We start from the raw sequence: 22,026 nt of genomic DNA, 5'->3' as shown, positions 1-22,026 counted from the left end.
CCTAGAGGAACTTTCAAATGGTATATATCTGATTATGTCCCTAGCCAGGTAAAAAATCAGGCAATTATAAAGTTAGCATTTATCTAAATTCTTGTCATGCTAACATGCAGGCAAATCACATCATTAAAATGAGGTAGAAATTAAGAATAAAACAACAAAACAATCTCAACATGTTTTCAGTAAATAGTTTAGGAAACAAAATTTATTAGAATTCTGAAACTGAAAGAAAAAGTTGAAGGCTTTGAAAAGTCTGGAAAATATTTTCAGTGCTCTCTGGTGCCCATAGCTTATCGCCTGTCTAGCCACTCTCTATTATTGTATGGAAGAAATAATTCCTTTCTGACTTCTGGAGTATGTAACTGCCATCAAACATATTACAACAATATAGAAATTATAGAGGCAAAAAAGAAACCTAGATTTTATTATGCTTAAGCATAGTTCAGACCTCAAAACAAAACAACAAGCCTCAACAAAGATTAGGATTTTAACAAAGTCTCTTGTAGAAAAATTTATATTAGAATGACAGAGAAATAATTCTTTTACATATTAGAATCTTGTGCATTCCACTTAGGCAATAAAAGTTAAAGAAAAGAGAAATTCATAATGCCACGCTTCTTTCAGTGACAAAAAAGTTTAACAAATTTGGTTAAACAGTCATAATCTCATTTATAAACAAACATAATTAAACAGACTTTGTAGTTAAAATAAATCAAGTTGTAGATTAAATTACATTTAGAGTGTTCACAAATAGGTTGATTGATGTAGAAGAGTTATATGTTGTCAAGAAATCAGGAAGAAGTAAGATTCTTCTTAATTTGGCTTCTTATCTAAGAAATTTTTAAAGTTTTAAGTAAATTTTCATGTCCCATGAGACAAATTTTGGTCAGGTGAGATTAATATTACTTGAATACAGGCTTCTAGTTAACCAGAAAGTTGAAGGATGATGGTCCTGAGCCCAAAATAATAAAAATTAATAAAAGAAAATTTAAAGTTGCCATCACACTATGCAGCTCCCTCTTTTTTCTCTGATCTATTTGATCCCAACTTCACAGAGAATGTTTATCTTATGCCTATTTTCCTTCAATCTCTGGACACAGGTTTTTGCCTCAAAGATACACATGGCCTCACTGGAACTGGAATACATCTTTAGCATCCTAGGAAATTAATTCCTTTTATTACTGGCATATGAAAAAAAGAGCCTTTGCCTCCAGCGTTGTCACCTTTGGGACTGTATTGAAGGAGGGGCCAGATTAATGGTTTTTGGGGGGTATACCTCTTCCACTTCCTCACCTTTCTTTTTTTAAGCTTTTTATTTTTAAAAAATATGCAGAGATAATTTTCAACATTCAACCTTTTGCAAAACCTTGTGTGCCAAATTTTTCCTCTTTCCCTTCAGCCTCTCTCCTAGACAGCAAGTAATCCAATATGTGCTAAACATGTGCAGTTCTTTCATACATATTTCCACAATTATCATGCTGCACAAAAATAATCGAATCAAAAAGGAAAAAAATGAGAAATTAACAAAATGTAAGCAAACAACAACAAAAAAGTGAAAATACTGTGTTGTGATCTACACTCAGTTCTCGCTCTGGGTGCAGATAGCTCTCTCCATCACAAGTCTCTTGGAGCTGGTCTGAATCACCTCGCTGTTGAAAAGAGCCACCTCCATCATAATTGATCATCTTATAATTTTGATGTTGCTGTGTACAATGTTCTCTTGGTTCTACTTTACTTAGCATCAGATCATGTAAGTCTCTCCAGGCCTTTCTGAAACCATCCTTCCATATGCAGATTTGATTCATATGTGACAAATGAAGAGACATCATTGGAGAGACATCATTTCTTATTATTTATTAATGATGGGTAGCAAATTATTAATAAAATGAGATCAACCTTGGGGGCAACTGAATATTTAAATACCTTTGCAGAGTAGGTATTCCTAACAAGAGGAAATAAGTTCTAATTAGTTAATAGTTAATTTAAGAATATTATAATGAGAGGCAGGCATATTCTAATGAAGGAATGAATTAATTAATCTGGCCCCTCCTTCAATACAGTCCCAAAGGTGACAGCCCTAACGAAGGGCTGAGATGAAACTTTCTTTCATCTTGTCACTCTTGGAAAAAAGAGACTCCACATTTAAATCTTTTCCTCTCCAGCAGTCTATACAAAAGGATCTCTTCTCTATCTAGATCACTTAATTGAACAATAACTCTGAATTCACCTAGATAAGATGGTGAGAACTTTTAAAGAGAACTAAGCTTTGTTTCCTCCAAGATTGTGGAGAATGTTTACTAACCCAATTTTTAAGTCAATCTTGTCCTTCAGAAGAACTGAACTTTGAGTGAGGAATTAGAGAGGAGAAAAGCTCGGGTTCCTCCCCTCCACCCAAATTAATTGGCTATTAATAATCATTTCACATGGTTTATACCAATTTGATTTTTCCATTCCTGCTGATTATAGGCAGAGTGATTAAGGTTTTTGTGATTAAATCACAAAATCAAGCTGATTTTACTACAAATACATGGGAGGATGTTAAAACAGATAAGAATAGAATTGAATGATAAGTCATGATTGTGCTATGATCTACATTGGTGAAAGGAGTTCCTGACTTGAAACTATGGATCCATTTATATTTAGTCTCAACTCTTAAAGCTATATGATAAACCCATTAAACTACTTTTGACTAATTTTTTTAAAATTCTTCACAGCAAGTGTTGTAAATCCTTTCCTTTTCCTAAGATACCAACACTGAACCCATATTTTCGGACTTAGCCTTCTTCCTCAATCAATGATATCACCAAGAATTTATTAAGCACTCACTATTTACTGAGCACTGAAGATAATGTAAAACAATAGTGTTTCCTGAGTTTAATGTTCTTACAGTTTGATGGGGGAGACAACAGATAGGAAAATAGATTTATATGAGATAGACACTTAATAACTATGGAAGGATGGTTCTTCATTCAGCCACCATGAGTTCTTTCTCTCAAAATGGATAACATTTTTTTATCATAAGTCTTATGGAATTGTCTTGGATCATTGTGTGTGGGGTGGCAACCCTTAACTCAAAATGACTACTTAGAGACTCAAAGTGAAGAACAGAAGTTTTATTATAATCTTGCAGTAAGCGGGCAGTCTGCTCACTGATTTCTCCAGAAAGAGGAGGCCGATTTCACAGAAAGGAAGGGCAGTTATATAGTCATAAACCACAGGAATTCATGACCTCTTCTCCTTTATCCAGTTAATTTTCACAACCTGCTCAATACTTGTTCAAATGGAAGTAGCACAGGTTTGCTATATTACAGGTGTATTTGCCTAAGTTTATGTTTATTGCAAATGCTTGCTTGAGCTGGTATGAGCACTCTATTGTAAGGTTTGTACAAAGAATTTCCTTTTCCCAAACCCATTAGACGTTCATAAACTAAAATTTAGGTTATAGCTTCAACCTACCTTAGTTGATATTTTTATGAGAAACCACATAATCTCTCACAATTGTGTATTGCTGAGAACAGCTAAGTTATTCGCAGTTGATCATCTTATAGTATTGCTGTTACTATATACAATGTTCCCTTGGTTTTGCTTATTTCACTTTACATCAATTCATGTTTTTTTCTGAGAGTATCCTGCTCATCATTTTAAGTAGTAATAGTATCCTATCACAATCATAATAACATAATTTTTTTCAGCTATTACCCAATTGATGGGCATCCTCCCATTTTCCAATTCTTTGCCACTGAAAAAAGATCAGCTATAAATATTTTTGTGTGTATGGGTTCTTTTTGTTTTTAATCTCTTTGGGATATAAATTAGTAATAGTAATGCTGGGTCAAAAAATGCTCATGATTTTACAATCCATTGGACATAGTTCAAAATTTTTCTCCAGAATTACTGAATCATTTCAAAATTCCACCAACAGTATTTTAGTATCTCAGTTTTCTAACATTTCCTACATTTCTACATTTATCATTTTCCTTTTCTGTTGTATCAGCCAATATGATAGATGTGAAGTGATACCTGAGTTGTTTTAATTTTAATTTAGAGCATTTTTTCATATGACTATAAATAGCTTTGATTACTTCATTTGAACAGTGCCTTTTCATATCTTTTGGTGATGTATCAATTGGAGAATGGCCTTTTATTTTTACAAATCTAATTCAGTTTTTTACATATTTGAGAAATAAAGCCTTTATCAGAGAAACTTGCTGTAAAAGTATTCACAGTTGTGATAACTATGTATTTCCATCCTATTTCCCATTAATCCTGTTCTCTTTCTCTCACCCTATCTCAAAAATGTTTTGCTTCTGACTTTTATTTCCTCTAGTCTATTATCAGCCCTCCTACCTCCCTTCTCTTATCTCCATTCCCCTCCTACTTTCCTATATGGTAGGATACATTTCTATGACCAACTGAGTGTGTATGTTATTCTCTCTTTGAGGCAATTCTGATGAAAATAAGGTTCACAATTTTTCCCTTTGCTATAAAAGCTCTTTCACACCTCTTTTATGCCAAATAACTTATCCCATTCTACCTCTCTCTTTGTCCTTCTCCAGTGCATTCTTCTTTCTTATCCCTTAGTTTTGTTTTTTCAGGTATCATCTTATCATATTCAACTCACACTCATGACCTCTATGTATATTCCTTCAAACTGCCCTAATAATAATAAAGTTCTTAGAAAATACAAGTCTCATCTTTCCATATAAGAATATAAACAGTTTAATCTTATTGAATCCCTTATAGTTTCTTTCCTGTTTACCTCTTTATGCTTTTCTTGTGACTTATATTTGAAAGTCAGATTTTATTTTCAGCTGGTCTTTTCATCAGGAATGTCTGAAAGCCTCTATTTCATTGAGTGTCATTTTTTCCTTCTGAAAGATTATACTCATTTTTGCTGTGGATGTCATTCTTGTTTGTAACCCTAACTCACCCACTGATCCTTTAATGTAGAAGCTAAATCTTTTAGTATCCTGACTGTGGTTCCAAGATATTTAATTTTTCTTTCTGGAAGCTTATAATATTTTTTCCTTGTCCTGGGAGATCTAGAATTTGGAATAATATTCCTAGGAGTTTTCATTTGGAGATCTCTTACAGAATATCACTAGTGAATTCTTTGAATTAATAGTTTACACTCTATATCTAGAATATCAGGGTGGTTTCCCATAATACTTTCTTGAAATATGATGTCTCAGCTCTTTTTTGATCATGGCTTTTAGATAGTCCAGTAATTTCTAAATTATCTGTCCTTGATCTTTTTTCCAATTTAGTTGTTTTTCCAGAAATATTTCACATTTTTCTTCTATTTCTTCTTATTTAAAAATTTTGCTTTATTATTTATTGGTGTCTTAGGGCAGCATAAGCTTCCATTGCTCAATTCTGATTTTTAAGGAATTATTTTCTTTTGTGAGTTTTTTTTAACCTCCTTTTCCATTTGGCTAATTCTACTTTATAAAGAGTTATTTTCTTCAGCAAATTTTGTCTTTTCCCACTTAGCCTATTCCGTTTTTAAGGTGTTAATTTTCTTTAGTTTTTTTTGTATCTACTGAATTGTTTACTTTTTTTTCATTATTTTCTTATATCACTCTCATTTCTTTTCCCAATCTTTCCTCTACCTTTCTTATTTCATTTTGAAAATACTTTTTGAGCTCTTCTAGGAATTCTTTTTGATATTGAAATCAATTCATATTTTTCTTTGAGGCTTCTATCTAATTATAGTTGTGTTTTTTTTTTTTTAAAGTTCTTTCAAAATGTAAAATTGTGTTCATTACTAAAAACGTAGGGACATGAAAACTACATCTGTTGTTGAATAGTAAGAAATGATGATGGACTCCTCAGGAAAATTATATGATGATCTTCGATGATCTGTTATTTCCTTTATAAGGGTACTCTCTTTGTAAGACTAATCATAACTGCTTTCTTTACAACTTAATGAATAATTGTTTATAATTATTATGGCCAAAAAGTTCATTGCTGTGTAGATAACCTGTAAAATTGTCTTTTTTTAATTTTAGAGAGTACGCTTATTCTTGGTCAGCAGATATACTTATAGTCCACCATAATTGAGCTATAATAAAACTTATTTTGATGTCCTCAGAGTTCTTGGGTCTTCTGGATTTGTCAATAGGATATATATTCTGATCCTCCCAAATGGAGAATCCTTCAAGCACAGGCCTACCGTGTTTCCCCAATAATAAGACACTGTCTTATTAAATTTTTTTTTGGACAGAAAAACACCAGAGGGCTTATTTTCAGGGGAGGGCTTATTTTAATGAACATTGACAGCAATTTTAATAAACAGGTAAATGTGCACAAAAAAAAGTATCTTTATTCAATAATGATCATGTCATCTTCTTCAACAACATTGTCATAAGTGTCCATACTCTGAATTCCATCCTGGATGTCTTGCGCCTCTATTTCCTTCAGAAGAAGTGGACCCAATCTGTCATGTCCAGCAATATAGCTCTCTTTAAATGAACATGTCTTGTCCAGGTAACCTGCTCGTAGTGCCTTGGCGACACATCTGTCAGTAATTTTATCCCATGACTTCTTCACCCACGTCACGACTTCTTGCAGACAGGGCTTCACAAAGTTTCCACGCTGATTTCTTTCCATTCTATTTTCAGTGTAGTCATTGACTTCCATGTGCAAATGGTCCATGAATGGCTTGTTTATTGCAATATCAAGGGTGTGGAAATAGGCAGTCATTCCTGCAGGAATCATTACTTGATCTGTTCTTCTCTCTCCAAGGAAGTTCTTCATTTCTTTAGCGCGGTGAGTGCTGGCTGAATCCCAGATTATCAGACCTCTTTGGTTACCTCGCATAACAAGTGACAGCATTAAATCAACCCACTTTCTTATAACGGCTTGTGTACACCAGGCTTTTTCAGTTTCAAGAACGTAAATGCCTGATACACATTCAATCTTATCTTTCTTGCCCTTACTGATGATTAGAGGTGTGGCTTTCGTTCCATCCAAACGAATTGCCAAAACACAGGTGACCCATGCAGACAGAATAATAAAATTATGACCATCAGTCCTTCTTTTCACTCCATCATGCCCCTCAATAATGTTTTAACCCCATCATGCTCCTTCTATCCTCCATCATGCCCCCTGAGTTCTTCTTTTATCCTCCATCATGCCCCCTGAGTTCTTCTTTTATCCTCCATCATGCCCCCTCATTCCCGCTTACATCCCGGGTTTTTATGTTGTCCTGCCTCAGCTCTCCTCCCCGGCACTGCTCTCAATGGCTCCAGCAAGCAAATCACTGGGGAAGAACAGGATGACGCGCTCACTGCTGCAGCTCTGATTGGATGCAGCTCGGAGCACAGTGTGTGTTTCATCTGGGGGTGGGGGGGGGGGGGAGGAGAGGAAACGGTGCATACAGACGGTACCGTAATGTAGCGTGTAGTGCAGGGGATCACCTTCACTACGTAGCAATCTCAACAGGGCTTATTTTCGGGGGAGGGCTTATTTTAGAGGAATCGTACCCAGTAAGAGGAGGGCTTATTTTCGGGATAGGTCTTATTATTGGGGAAACAAGGTATCTATGTCTTGGTATTTAAATGTTGGGTCACTTACCTAAAAAAGGTGAGCTATTGTTCTCACATTTGCATGTGTTTTGCATGGGCAAAATGTTGCCTAGACATTGCTCTTAAATGTTGTCCTAATAATCTCAGCTGCATTGTAAACTGTTCCCACACATAGTGCCTTAAATATTTGAGGTTGTTAATATTACTGCATATATATATATAAATGTTGATGACTGCAGCACTTAAAATTCAGATCTGCTGATTTTTTTGATAGAGTGATGTTCATTTTTGGTTTTGTGTGGTATAGTTTTTGGTAGTGGGTGTTTTTTCCTTATCGAGAGGGCAGCATGTTTTGCTATGGCCAAATTCTGCTGTATAATTTTTTTTTAATGATCTAGCTTCAAGAAAAGCAAGCAGTCAGTAATGCTTATGAAAAGTTGATTCAGTATCTTATGAATGGGTGATAAGTAAACTCTCACAACCCAGCATTTTATACCGCTTAGTGGAACTGCAGTACAATCCAAGGAGTTTATTTTGGAAGGATTCAGTCTAAGTGGATTTCCTAAAATGTTTAGAAGTGCAGTAGGTGTGATGTGGACTAGGTAAGGAAAGGAAGTACAAAATGCTCGTTTGATTCATGATGTGGTTTCATCTTAGCTTGAGCAAACCATGCAGTATTTAATAAATAGTAGCAGAATATTTACTATTAAAAAAAATTCATCATTATCTTTTCCTGTCACCTTAGCCAATCTGACAGATGTGTAATGGTATCTCAGAGTTGTCTTAATTTGCATTTCTCGGATCAATAGTGATTTAGAGCACCTTTTCAGATGACTACAAGCAGTTTCAATTTCTTCATCTGAAAGTTGTGTTCATTTCCTTTGACCAAATTTCAATTGGAGAATGGCTTGAACTATTATAAATTTGAGTCAATTCTCGATATATTTTAGAAATGAGGCCTTTATCAAAACCTTTGAATGTAAAAATGTTTTCCCAGTTTATTGTTTTCCTCCTAATCTTTAATGCCTTAGTTTTGTTTGTACAAAAACTTTTTAACTTAATATAATTAAAATTATCTATTTTGTGATCAATAATGATCTCTAATTCTTTGTTCGCAAATTCCTTCTCCACAGATCTGAGAGGTAAACCATCCTATGTTCTTCTAATTTTGTTTATAATATCATTCTTTATATCTAGATCATGAACCCTGATTAAATCAAAGTCTATCTTGACTCAGTACAGGATTAGAATTAGTAGATATTTAAAAACTAGAGGACTTCAAGGCACATCAGTTGAAAAGATTAGAGCTGAACTGGAACTTTAAAATACCAATAAGAGGCAAGAACAAAGGAATACAAGTTCAAATGCACAATCAAAAATCACTTTACAAATATAGCTTCAACTTTAGCTTCAAGGGCAGCAGATATAATGCAGGATCTAGAGTCAGGAAATCTCATCTTCCTGATTTCAAATCCAGCCTCACTTGTATGACCCTAGGAAAGTCACTTAAACTGGTTTGCTTCTTCATTTAAAATGGAGACTATGCCAAACTGCTCCAGTATTTCTGCCAAGAAAACCCCAAATAGGGTCATGAAGAATCAGACATGACTGAAAAAGACTGAATACTACCTATTTGAATTCTAATGGGGTACAGGGGAGGTAAAGTGTCTTTTCAGAACCCTAATTGGGTTCAGAACTCTAACAGGGGTCTTAAAGGGAATAAAACAGATTATAGAAGTTCTTTTGTTATATTTTGATGATATTTAAAGAAAGAAAAGAGGGAAGTGGGAAGGATAAATTAGAGCAAAAAAAGGAGGAAGAATGAGGGAGCTTATCTCAATGAAGATGCACAAACAGAAGTCTATACAAACTTGAAGGGATCAGACATTACTCACTTTTATCTAAACTATTAAAAAAAACGGCTGAAAACACAACCAAGTTTAGTGTACTCAACAAGGAGAAAGGAAGGACAAGAAAAAGATAAAGCATGATATAGAAATTTTAAATTAATATTAGTAAAGACTATAGCAACATACAAAGCTTACAATTCTGTTCAGGTTGGGTTATACTAGGAATTTAGGATTGATTTAATACTTGAAAAACAATAAACATGATTTACTATACAAGGACAAAAATCATATGATTAAATTTAAGTTCATAAGAATAACCATCTTCAAGTGATAAATGGTCTAAAGATATCAAAATGTCGTTCTTGAAGAAATCAAGCAATCTACATCTCAATGGGAAAAAATGCTACAAATTACTATTAGAAAATTCTAAACTAAAACAACTTTGAGGTTCCACCTTACACGGATTAGATTAGCAAAGTTGACCAAAAGAAAATGGCATGTTGGAAGAGCTACAGGAAAATGGGCACATTGGTGTACTTTTTAAAATTTAGTTTTTAGTTCTAGTTTTCTCCTTCCTCCCAACCTCCCAACCTTTTGATAAAGGGGAAAAAAAACTTATTACAAATATGTATAGTTATTCAAAACAAAGTCCTGCATTTGTTATGTGCAGACACATAACAGAGGGGAGGGAATGAAGGAAAGCACGAGATAAAAATGTTTCAATTTTTTTCCTGAGGTAATTGGGGTTAAATGACTTGCCCAGGGTCACACAGATAGGCAGTTTTAAGTATCTGAAGCTAGATTTGAACTCAGGTCCTCCTGACCTCAGGGCTGGTGCTCCATCCAGTGTGCCACCTAGTTGCCCCTATGTTTTAATTTTTACTGACTCCATCTGTCAGCTCTCTGGAAATACATAGCATGTTTCATCATAAGTCCTCTGCAATTGTGTTGGCCATCATATTGATCAGTTACTAAATCCTTCAGAGTTGGTTATTATAATAGTGATGCTATTGTATGAATTATCTTGATTTTGCTCACTTCATTTTGTGTCAATTCATATAGATCTTTGGGTTTTGCTGTAATCATCCTATTTTATCATTTCTCAAAACAGTATTCCATCAAATTCATTTATCATTAACTTTTTTTTTTTTTAAGCAATTTCTCCATTACAGGGAATCCCTTCAAATTCTCAATTCTTTGCTACCACAAAAAGAATTGTTATATTTTTGTATATATGGGTTCTTTTTTCCTCTTTGATCTTTTTGGGGCTTAGACCTAGAAACAGTATTTCTAAGTTAAAGCTTATGTGCAGTTTTAAACCTTTTTCAACAGCTCCACTGGCAGTACACAGTATACTTGTTTTTTCCACAGCCCTTTCAGTTTTTATCTTTTTTTTTGTTTTGTTTTGTTTTTTTCTGATCTGTTAGCTAGTTTTTTTTTTTTTTTTTTCTTTTTGGTGAGGCAATTGGGGTAAAGTGACTTGCCCAAAGCCACACAGCTAGTAAGTGTCAAATGTCTGAGACCAGATTTGGACTCAGGGTTTCCTAACTCCAGGGCTGGTGCTCTGTCCACTGCACAATTTAGCTGTCCCCCTCTTAGTTAATCTGATGAGTAGTTTAACCCATTAAAACCACAAAAAAATTTTGTATTTCTCCAATTAATGATTTAGAACAATTTTTCCCCCACACATGGCTTTTAATAGTTTTGATTATGTCCTTTGAAAACTGCTGACTCTTATCCTTTGACCATATTTATCAGTTGGGGATTGACTCTTATTATAAATTAAACTCAGTTCCCAATATGTCCTAGAAATTAGACCTTTATCAGAGACATTTGCTGCAAAGATGTGTACCATGACCAAAACATCTCCCCTTTTCCTCTTTTCTTCTAATTTTAATTGCCCTGGGGATTTTTAAAAAAGTACTCAGAATCATCCAATTTATTTTCTGTACATTTCTCCATCTTCTATTTGGTTATGAAATCTTCTACTATCCATAAATATGACAACCAATTACTTATTTATTTATTTTTATTATATATTTTATTTTATAATAACTTTATATTGACAGAATCATGCCAGAGTAATTTTTTTTACAACATTATCCCTTGCACTCGCTTCTGTTCCAATTTTTTCCCTCCCTCCCTTCACCCCCTCCCCTAAATGGCAAGCAGTCCTATATATGTTAGATATGTTGCAGTATATCCTAGATGACAACCAATTACTTCATGTTCCACTACTTTGTTGTACAAACCTTTATGTCTTCAAGTGATGAACCCATTTTGAGCTTATCTTTTAAAAGATTTTTTTATTAATGTCTTCTGTTTCTTACATCATCATAGTTAAATCTAGTACCTTTCCCTATCCTTTCCCCATGAAGTTCTCCCATACATAATTTTTTTTAAAGAGGAAAAAAAATTAGCACAACTGATCAATACATTGAAAAAAATCTAAAAATATATAATAGGTAGGTTGGGGCTATCCTCTCCTATTTCTTCATTTGAGTTATGTTTAATCTTTATAATTTTGTTACATTCACTTTGGATTTTTTGGTGTGTGGTTATTCTTTCCATTTACATTGTGGTTATTACATTTATTATTTTCTTGGTTCTGCTTATTTCCCTTCCCCTTTAGTTCATATAAATCTTTCCATACTCATTTATATTTATCATTTAAATAATTTCTTACAACACAGTAATTCATGCAACACAATTTGCTTAGCCATTTCTCAGTCAGTGAGCATCTCTTTTGTTTCCAGTTCTTTGCTATCACAAAAAGTGCTGCTGTATTTTAGTGTATGTGAGGACTTCTTATTGATATATTCCTTATGATATGTCTAGTGATAGCCTCATCAAGGTTCAAGGGGTATGGACATTTACATGATTTCAAATTGCTTTCCAAAACAGTTATACCATTTCATGGTTCCACTGACAAAGTATTAGTGTATCAATCATTCCACAATCCAATCCACAGAGATATGGCAGGTTTTTGGTCATCTTTGCCTATTTTCAGGGTGTGAGGTAAAACTTTAAGGTTGTTTTGATGTGCATGTCTCTTATAGTGATCAGGAATATTATGCAGTTTTGAGAATTGTTTGTTCTTGTCCTTTGACAACTTATTTGCTGGGGAGTGGTTATTAGTTTTATGTATATTTATTGCTTACATAACTTAGATATCAAACCCTTATCAGCGAATTTTTTTCCCATTTGACTACACTATGTGCATTTTTTATCTATACAAAATCTTTTTAGTTTCATGTAATCTAAATAATTTTTTGTAATTAACCAACTCTTTTAAGAATACATATCCTATGCATAGCTATATGAGATATATCTTCTCATTTTTTAAGTTTCATCATTAATTTTAATGTCACATCTTCACTTAAAATGTGTTGTGGAATATGGTATGTATTGATCTAAGCCTAATTTCTGCCAGACTGATTTCCAGTTTTCCTAACAGTTTTTGTTGAATTGGGCTCCTGCCCCAGTAGTGGGGATCTTTGAATTTATCTAATATTAGGTTACTGTGCCCTTTTGCTTGTATATGTTGTGTGCCTGATCAACCTCTTTATTACCCAGTACTAAATTGTTTTGACAATTATAGCTTTGAGGTATAGTTTGAGATCTACTGCCAGGCCCCCATCCTTCCTATTTTTCTCTCATTGATTTCTTTGATAGTCTGATTGGTATGGTACTAAATAAATAAAGTAACTTAGGTAATATTGTCATTTTTATTATATTGATATAGTACATTGAGGTACTGTTGATCAAGCTGTGAATTGGTCCAATCATTCTGGAAAGCAATTTGGAATTATACCCAAGAGTTTACTAAACAGTATATACCCCTTGATCCAGTGATACTACTATGAGACCTTCAGAGAGATCAAAGAAAGAGGAAAAGGCCCTTTATGCACAAAAAATGTTTATAGGAATTTTTTTTGTGGTATCAAAGAATTATTAATTAAGGTGTTGGACATCAATTGGGAAATGACATTTGTGATATCAATATGTACTGGGATATAGAGGCAGCGAGGTGGCATAGTGTATAAAACAGTAGGCTTGGAATGACCCGTCTTTCTGAGTTCAAATCCAGTCTCAGACACTTACTAGCTATGTGACTCTGGATAAGTCACTTAACCTTGCTTGCCTCAGTTTCATAAAGAAATCGTAAAAGATAAACTGTAAAAGGAGATGAAGAAGAAAATAGTAAATCACTGTAGTATTTCTGCCAAGCAGACTCCAAATGGGGTTACAAAGAGTCATACACATTCAAAATGTATATGCAAAAATACTGAAATGCCTGTAGCATATTGCATTATATCAATATATGACTATATTATACTTTGCCAGGCTATATATAATTTAGGCGAATATTGAAGGCTCCTCCTTGGTTTATCTAAATTGGTAAATATTTAAAAGAATTTATCCTCCTTGGTTTTTGTTTTATTTCTACTATTTGAATCAACATAAAAGTTAAAATGAAAAAAGAGAAGTTAAACTTTAAATCAGTGAAAACTACCAGACAATGTGATAATATCTAAACTGAAATAGAATTCTCATGAAAAGTTTTTTTTTTTTTTAAAGAGTCATACACAATTTAAATGACTCAACAACAAGAATATAACACAGTGGAATACATTATTAAGGATAACCAACAGCCTTAAAATTTGTTAGTGTGTCAGGGAAATGTCTACTCCCAAGCATGTGAAGACTTCCCCCAGTGGAATGGGTATCTGAGGACAAAATGTTCCAATGGCCATGAAGGTGGCTTAGGTAAAAGATTTGAATTCCTCATACACATAAGAAATGTGTAAGTATACACAGCCTCAGAAAAGTCAGCAGCATTTGCATTGTCCTTTCTTTCGAACATCTTACTCAGTACTCCAAAGAAATTTTCAGTATCTCTGCAATCTTAATCTAACTTTACTATTGTAAAGTGCCATTCCCAAACATACAGCGCTCAATGTGCATCTATGTTTATTCTGGTGCGCTAGTTTTTAATATTAGTAGGCCATTTCATAGTTTATCATAACATTCGGGTGACTACTAGTCTTCTCTAGTGACATTGCCAATTTAGAAAATGCATGTTTCTACACACCATTATGACCAAGTCCCTTAAATGTAACTCTTTATCTGACACTCATTCAATCTCACAGAATTTCAGATATGGTACTTCTTTTGAGGTGGAAATGTATTGAAAGAATAAGCAATAGGGGAAAAAAGTGAGAGTAATTTTAAAAATTTTGCCGCCCCCCCTTCTCTCCCCCCCATCTTTACTATTAGAGCTCCATCAGTGACTTAGTTGTATTCAGTATGACTAAAGTGATCGGCATACAAATCAGGATGAAAAAGAACCTACTACATAAAAGTTCATGCTAAGATGGAGTAAATCTGTTTTCAGAGACTATTCATAAATCCCCACTGAAATAAGATGTAAAAACTTGAACAATTTTCTCCTTACTCTTTCTTATATTAACTTTAATATATCATATTACATATATTATTTGGGCACTCCATTATGGAGCCAGTCTCTTCACGGGATGGCTGAATGACTGGCAATATTTAGTCTTCAGTTTTGGTGAACTTAATTCTTTTCTATTTGCTTCTAAGATATTGTATACCTATAAAGGAAAAGAGAAAAGTCAGTATTTCTCAATTTCTGTTTTTTAACTATCAAAGGAAGCTCCCTAATTTGTTATGTTTGGAAATGAGTACAATGAGAGCATAGCTGGGTGATATTCCTTGTAATATAAAACCTTTTATGTTGTAGATTTTTTTTTCATCTTCCTTTTCTATCAGTACCTGCTAACAAGAAACAAAATAGTGGTTTCAGTTTATAGCCCTAATTATGTTAGTGAGAACATCAGAGAGTAGGAAAATGACGGTATGATTAGCATGATAATGGAAAAGGAATAAAAGTGGGAACCTTGGGCAATTCAACAGAACCATTAACCTTAGTGAAATTGGGTATAGTATTTGATGTTCCATCAAAATTCAATAATGAGGAAATTTCTACTCTGGCAAGCAGTATGCTGTACTGGAAAAGGAATAAGAGTGAAAATCAGGAGGGGGCAATTCTTGTCTTAGCTCTGTCATTAAATAGCTGGGTCTTATTTTCCTTCTATCTAAAATTACAACATGTTGCATTTGCATTTCTGTATGTAAATCATAGGCTTTTGTAGATATACAATTCCCTAGAGGTTGTCTAGCCCCAAAAACTCATTGTACGGAGGAAAGAGACCCAAAGAAACTATTATGAAATACTACCTAGTCTCTTAATTTAGACATAGAAATTATTTAATCTTATATTAAATCTAGAAATGTTATTTTATTTAATTTCTCATTTTTATCATGCATAAAACACAAAAATAACACATCAGACTTTTAAAGAGATTCCTCTCATTCCTTTGTGTATGTATGTATAGGGTCTTGAATTGTAAACTCCTCAAGGATAACAATGACCATGTTTTATGCTTTAATTTTGATTCCCAGCAAAAAAGTGTTGGTGGTTGCAGGGACTTAATATAAGTACCATAAGCTTCTATGTGAAAACAAAGCTAAATATAAATTGTTTAACTCTTAGTAGCTTACAGTTTTAAAGAATATAAAACATATATTGACTTTATATAATACCAAGATCATTATACTTGCTAACTAAATTTATAATATTCTTTATGTAAGGAATTCAGACCACAAATACTATGGGCTGATGTATTTTACAGCCAGCCTGTTCACATTCAAGAAATTCCAGAATATAAGGCTTAACCATATAAAGCAATGGAAATTATTTAAACATTTTAAAAAGGTATAGATTGTGTAGCTGATCTAATTTCTTATAAATTACACTTATAGGCACAGCATGACGATGTATCAATAACTTCTACTGAAATTCTCCTACAATGGTTTAGGTGGACTTGTGTTCTTAGAAGTTGTATTCTTAGCAGAGTATAGCGAGGGTCTGCTGATATGTTGCTGTCTATTATGTTTGAGGAACAGTCCCCTTCCTATCGGGGTGCTCAACATACTCATTCAATAGTAATAGCTCTCAAAGATCATCTATGAAGTCCAAGAGGGATCAACAGAAGATAATAGATATAGAGATTTAGAGATCATTTTACAAATGAGGACCTTGAGACTAAGAGAGGTTAAGTGACTTGCCAAGTTCTCACAATAAGTGTCTGAGGCAGATCTTTCTTGACTCCAAGCCCAATGCTTTTCTATCCAAGGGCTATGATGAAATCATGGATTCTTAAAGTGCTGAAATATGAGTATCTCAACAAACTAAATATGGTTAGGCTGGAATCAGAAGACTATAAAAAGTTAGGAATCTTTTTTTTTTCTTAGTTAAATATTTCTTTACTTTTAAAAGATCTGCACTTATTCCCTTCTTTCCTCCCTCTATTCCTTCTATCTCAATTAGAAAATAATAAAAATAAAGTGCCTGTAACACACATATGTAGTCAAAGAAAACAAATTGGCTGTGTCCAATAGGATTATATCTCAAATTGTACTCTAAGTCACCACTTCTCTATCAAGAAGTGGACAGCATGTTTCATCATGAGTCCTCTGGAATTGAAAGAGTTAGGAAATCTGATGAACACAAAGCTGTATAACTTTAGAATGTGATTATTATATAAATTATTCTCCTTCACTTCAGTTTGCATCAATTCACACAATTCTTAAATTTCTCTAAAACCATTCTCTTTATGATTTCCAATAGCATAATAGTATTCTACCACATTCATATACCATAACTTATTCTGCCAGTCCTCAAAATTCTTGGGTGTCCCTTAGTTTTCCAATCCTTTACTGCCACAAAAAAACTATTATAAATATTTTTGTTGCATATAAATGCATTTCCTCTTTTAAATTTCTTTGGGATATAAATCTAGTAGTGGCTGGGTCAAAAGTTATATGCAGTTTAATAGCTTTTGAAGCATAGTTCTGAATTGTTTTTTAGAATGGCTGGACCAGTTCACAATTCCACCAACAATAATAATTAAGATTTTAAAAAATTATTAATGACAATGGATAATCAGAACTGTTTACATCTCTGACACACTATTTCAAATGGGCTTAGTTTCAATCTCTTCTTTTAAGAACTGTTAACAGGTAGTGAAGTTAAATGATATGAGATTTCTTTTCTCTATTTTTTGTTGAAAGTAATATGAATAAAAAGGTGAAAAATATGAGATAGGAAAAAAAAAGGGGGGTAAAGTTTATCTGGGATTTGTGTAATTTTTGTGTTGCAAAGTGATTTCCCTAATGGTTTCCTTGTGTTCTGTAGTGAGGTAAAAATTGATTCCCCACAAGTGGTTAAAATATTGGACAGCGATATGATAGGGACTAATTCTTTGATTTCACTGGTACAGGGAACTCCTGGGTAACAAAACATCCTCTTCCAATACAGGTCAGCATGTTCCAGGTAACTTAGTCTTACAAAGCAGTTTTGGTGACCTGTTCAGGGTCCCACAGCCAGAAGAGTCAGAGGTGGGACTTTTAACTCATCTTCCTGGCTTCAAGACCTACTTCTTCTCTTCATTAAGTCACAATGTCATGGAAAACAATGGAAAAGCAATTATCTAAGACAGACTCATCCTAGAGTCTTCAATTTCCAAGACTTCAGGTTAAGTTCTGAAAGACTGCTGCTAACCTAGGAATTCTTTTACAAAACTCTGCTTAGCACAGAACTTCAGTGATAAGATTAATGTCATGCCTTCCTGGAATTTTTAGGTACATATGTGTCTAGTGTGTGGTCTGGAATGGAGTTGGGACAGAACCAGTTATGAGTTCTATAAAGAACTCTAGGAAATGTAATAGTGACTGGTGTCCACAGCTCAACATTCTCTTTGTTGCTTTGGTGTAGAAAAGTTTTAGTGAGACTCTTGAAGTTGTCACTAGAAGAAATTTAGTCTAGAAGATAGGATAGGAGGGGATAATGCAGAGAGATTTAAAAAAAAGTGAGTTGACTTAACTGAAATGCAGACTTTCTGAACTACAGGGGCTCAGGTTTGATCATGAGTATTCTCATATATAGACATTTAATAGAATTCTTTAAAATGATAAAATAATGCATGCAAATTAGTTTATAATTCTCAATGCTATATACATGTCAACTAATTTTATTGAATATATTGAAAAATTGCTAAAGTACTAAGATATAATAATTACTAATATTATAAAGAATAACATGTTAACTTACTGCAGTCATGGACTTTGGCTGTTTTTCCAAACCTTTTGCTCTGTAAGAGAAAAAAAAAGAAAGGGTTTGCAACAATAAATATAATGGAAATTTTGGCCATCATAATATCTTGTACCAGTAGGTCCTTAATAAGTGATTGAACTGATTTCATTTGTTAAACTTCTTCCTCCAAGATTCAATAAACTATGATAAAAATACAACTTAAAAAGACAAAGATTAAAATCTATGATAAAACCACCACTTTAAAAGACTAAGATAAAAACTTTCCCTGAATAATGTGTGGGTTAGTATCACTGAAGTGAAGTAACAATATTGAATTAGGTTATCTTCACAAGTTTATAGCTTTCTGCAGATTTAGAATGCATGAAATCTGGCTTTGACTTATTTGAGAACATGAAAAATTTCTTAGGAAATAAAGCTAAAAATCTAAGGCTGTTTAAGCATTCTTGTATAATCTGTTACCTACCTTTTACCTCTGTGTCCCATTTATTCTGAGACTTTTAGGATTGGATCACAAAGATAAGTGTTACAGAAATATTATAATAACTCATATACCAGGTATAATTAGAGATCTTGATCACATATTACTCTTTTCTTAAGGAAATTATGTCTTCTGGACCTTTTTTGTTGTTGTGTTAGAGAGAGGAGCTCCCTAAACTCATATTTTAAGGTGGAAGTTAGGTGCTAATTCAAGGTTTAAGGGTACTCTATGGGTCTGTACTTAAAAAAAAACTTATAATTCTACTGGTTCGTTTCCTTTTAAAAGTTAGGCAGCAGACACAATTAGTTAAAAAAAAAAAAAAAAAGACATTTGCTAAGATAGTACCATAAGAACAATAGTAACAAAAATTTCTCCCCTATAAACCAAAAGTATACTCTAATTTATTTATGATAGGAGGGACAGGCATGTAATGTTCAGGCTAGCTTTCTGGAGGTTTTCAGGATCAGCCCAAGTCCTTGGTCTTAGTAGAGAAGTGATGAGGGCAGGACAGCTACCACGAGGCTGGTCAAAGATGGAAAGAATCATTTCCAATCCTTCTCAGCCCTTATATACTTAGTACAATTACATCATTACAGCATACTGAAGATGTGTGAACTAGAAAACCATTACATCACCATGCTAAGTACTAAGTATGTATGTGAACTAGAGAACCAGCATCTCATCAATTCTACTGAGTTAACACCTTGTTTCAAGTATACTTGAAACAGTTTCTGGCCTTCTACATAGGCACATACTTAAGAGAAGGGAATATATATGTTGTTAAGGCAATGCCTCTGTCATTGCCGGAGCTGAATGTCTTTCTTTTATGCTAAGTTCATGACTCACCCCCTTGGGCACAACATACTTACTGGGGAGATCACTCACCTAGACTCTGAGAGCCTTTTGTGTTCCCCACATCTTATTTCTGTTCTTATTCTCCCTTGAATCTATATGTGGCTCTCTTTACTGCCAAAGGTCACATTCCCTAGAGGCATCATCACTGATTGTCCCTACTGTCTGCTGGGTGAAATGTGTTCTACTGAGCAAGTAGCTCTAAGCCAGGAGTTACTATTTTTTAAAAACATAATAGTATTTTCAATACAATTGATTTTCTTTTTAATTCTACGTATTTTATACATTTAAAGGCATAATTTTGAGAAGAGGTCCATAGTCTTTGCCAAACTGCCAAAAAAGTTTGCTTTATTTGGCCTCATGGTGTAGAATAAAACAAATATTTGAGTTTGAAAATATCCCCCAAATTGGTATTTAGAAAATGATACAATGATGAGCTTTACTATTGCATGGTTCAGCAAGTAGGCAAATAAAGAATACACAATATTTATATGGAAATATAAATAGATTATTAAAAAACTTACCCAGTGTGAAGAGGTGGGGCATATGTCAGGGAAGAAACATGTTTAAACCTGGGGTTCAGGTGGCAAAGTTATATAGACTAAGAGTGGGCTTGGTTGAGAACAGGTAATTGGTACCAGATGTAGGAGAAGGAATTTTTAATCGAAGCCAGATATTACAAAAAAGTTCTAAGGATCCCTTGTTAATACTAGACTTGGGTGAAGCTTAGGGGGAGGAGCGGCTTTATTGAGACCACAAATTGGTAGGAGGACTATCTAAGGTAGTCAAAGGAGAATGACTAAAGGCCTATAAGTGGATCAAAAGTCCATCTAATCGAAAAGCTGCTTTATTTGCCTAAAACAAGAGTTAACGATGGGAAAGTACAAACTGTCTATTTTGCCCCATGCTTCTAAGGGTATTAGAATCATTTTAGCCTAAGTGACTCCACATTAAGAGTCTCATCATTATACTATGATATCAAACTATAAATATAACACCAAACAAAAATATCAAAAAATGTAACGTATATGATTCTCACAGGGTCCCTAATATAAATATGTCAAGAATCCTTGCTCCAATTGAAAAACATGCACCATGGTTAATGTTAAGAGTCAGAGAGGAAGGAGAAAGAAAAGCAAAGAGAAATCCTCAAGAGCTAAGTTTTTTCTCCATAGCTGGCTTTCCTTTGGAGTCCCAGGGTACCAGTCCAAGAGTCACACTCCAGAGGTCACATTCCTGTTCTGATGTCTCTGGAGCTTGCAGAATATCTTTTTGAAGGTACTGTTCTTTGTGGCCAATGTGCACCAGCCAACAGTAAGCTGCCCTTTCACACTTCATAACAGGTTAACAAGGTAGAGGTGATGTTTTTGTACTTTAACATGTTAACACTTTGTCTCTTATCTGCCCGGTCAGTGATTTTATCAATTAGGTTGGGAAGGAAATCATTTAATCAGAGTATTCCAACCAATTTGATTTTCAGAATTGTAAGGTCTCTTAAAAGGTCTTAGGACCAAGATTCAGAGTTGAAACTTTAGATGTCAGCTAGTCTGAACCCGCTTTTTTTTTTTTTTTTTTTTAACTTTTTTAAATAAATGAGGAAACAGGCCAAAATAAGTAACTTGTTCAGGGTCACATAGATAGTGACAGAATTGTGATCTAAAACCAGGTCTTCTCACCTCAAATCAGTGTTTTTTCCATTGAATTGTGATTACCCCTAGTATTTCATGTTTTAGGAAAATTAGATTTCTACAAAATAAGTCTGTTCCATTTTTAAATTTTTCTAGAGCAAGATTATACAATATCCCTTAACAAGGTCATCTTATATTGAAAAAAAGAAATTTAGAAAAATCCTGGTTGACACATATTTTGGGGAGTTTAACATAACCAATATGAGGTCTCACTTTACTCTAGGAATCTGTGTAATTAATGAACCATGCCAATACAGAGGGGTGGGTTTTCTCCTAATTCTTTCCCTTTATGCTTTATAAGAACAAATGGAAAAATCATTTAGGAAAAAATTGTTATATCTTAGTACAATTAAAAAAGCACTGCATTTGGAAGTAGAGGTTCTAGGTTAAAGTCTCAGCTATATCACTTTTTACTTGATTTTAGGCAAAT

At 33.8% G+C, this 22,026-nt stretch overlaps 1 protein-coding gene and 1 long non-coding RNA gene across 5 annotated transcripts in view; one reads left to right on the top strand and one right to left on the bottom strand.

Annotated features, from left to right (window-relative positions):
* LOC127544200 (uncharacterized) overlaps positions 1-22,026 on the top strand; it is a 38,891-nt gene that overhangs the window by 866 nt on the left and 15,999 nt on the right. The window lies entirely within an intron of this gene.
* CAGE1 (cancer antigen 1) overlaps positions 14,823-22,026 on the bottom strand; it is a 92,315-nt gene continuing 85,111 nt past the window's right edge. For all 3 annotated transcript variants that reach the window (XM_051970725.1, XM_051970726.1, XM_051970727.1), the window contains 2 exons: positions 18,576-18,615; positions 14,823-14,994 (listed from right to left, as the gene is read on the bottom strand). In XM_051970725.1, the coding sequence (XP_051826685.1) occupies positions 14,890-14,994; positions 18,576-18,615 (145 nt within the window). In that variant the 3' untranslated portion in view covers positions 14,823-14,889. The remainder of the gene's footprint in view (positions 14,995-18,575; positions 18,616-22,026) is intronic.

The sequence above is a fragment of the Antechinus flavipes genome, chromosome 1 (genome assembly GCF_016432865.1).
Source record: "Antechinus flavipes isolate AdamAnt ecotype Samford, QLD, Australia chromosome 1, AdamAnt_v2, whole genome shotgun sequence".
NCBI classification, from domain to species: Eukaryota; Metazoa; Chordata; class Mammalia; order Dasyuromorphia; family Dasyuridae; genus Antechinus; species Antechinus flavipes.
This window is presented reverse-complemented; position numbering and strand designations above follow the sequence as displayed.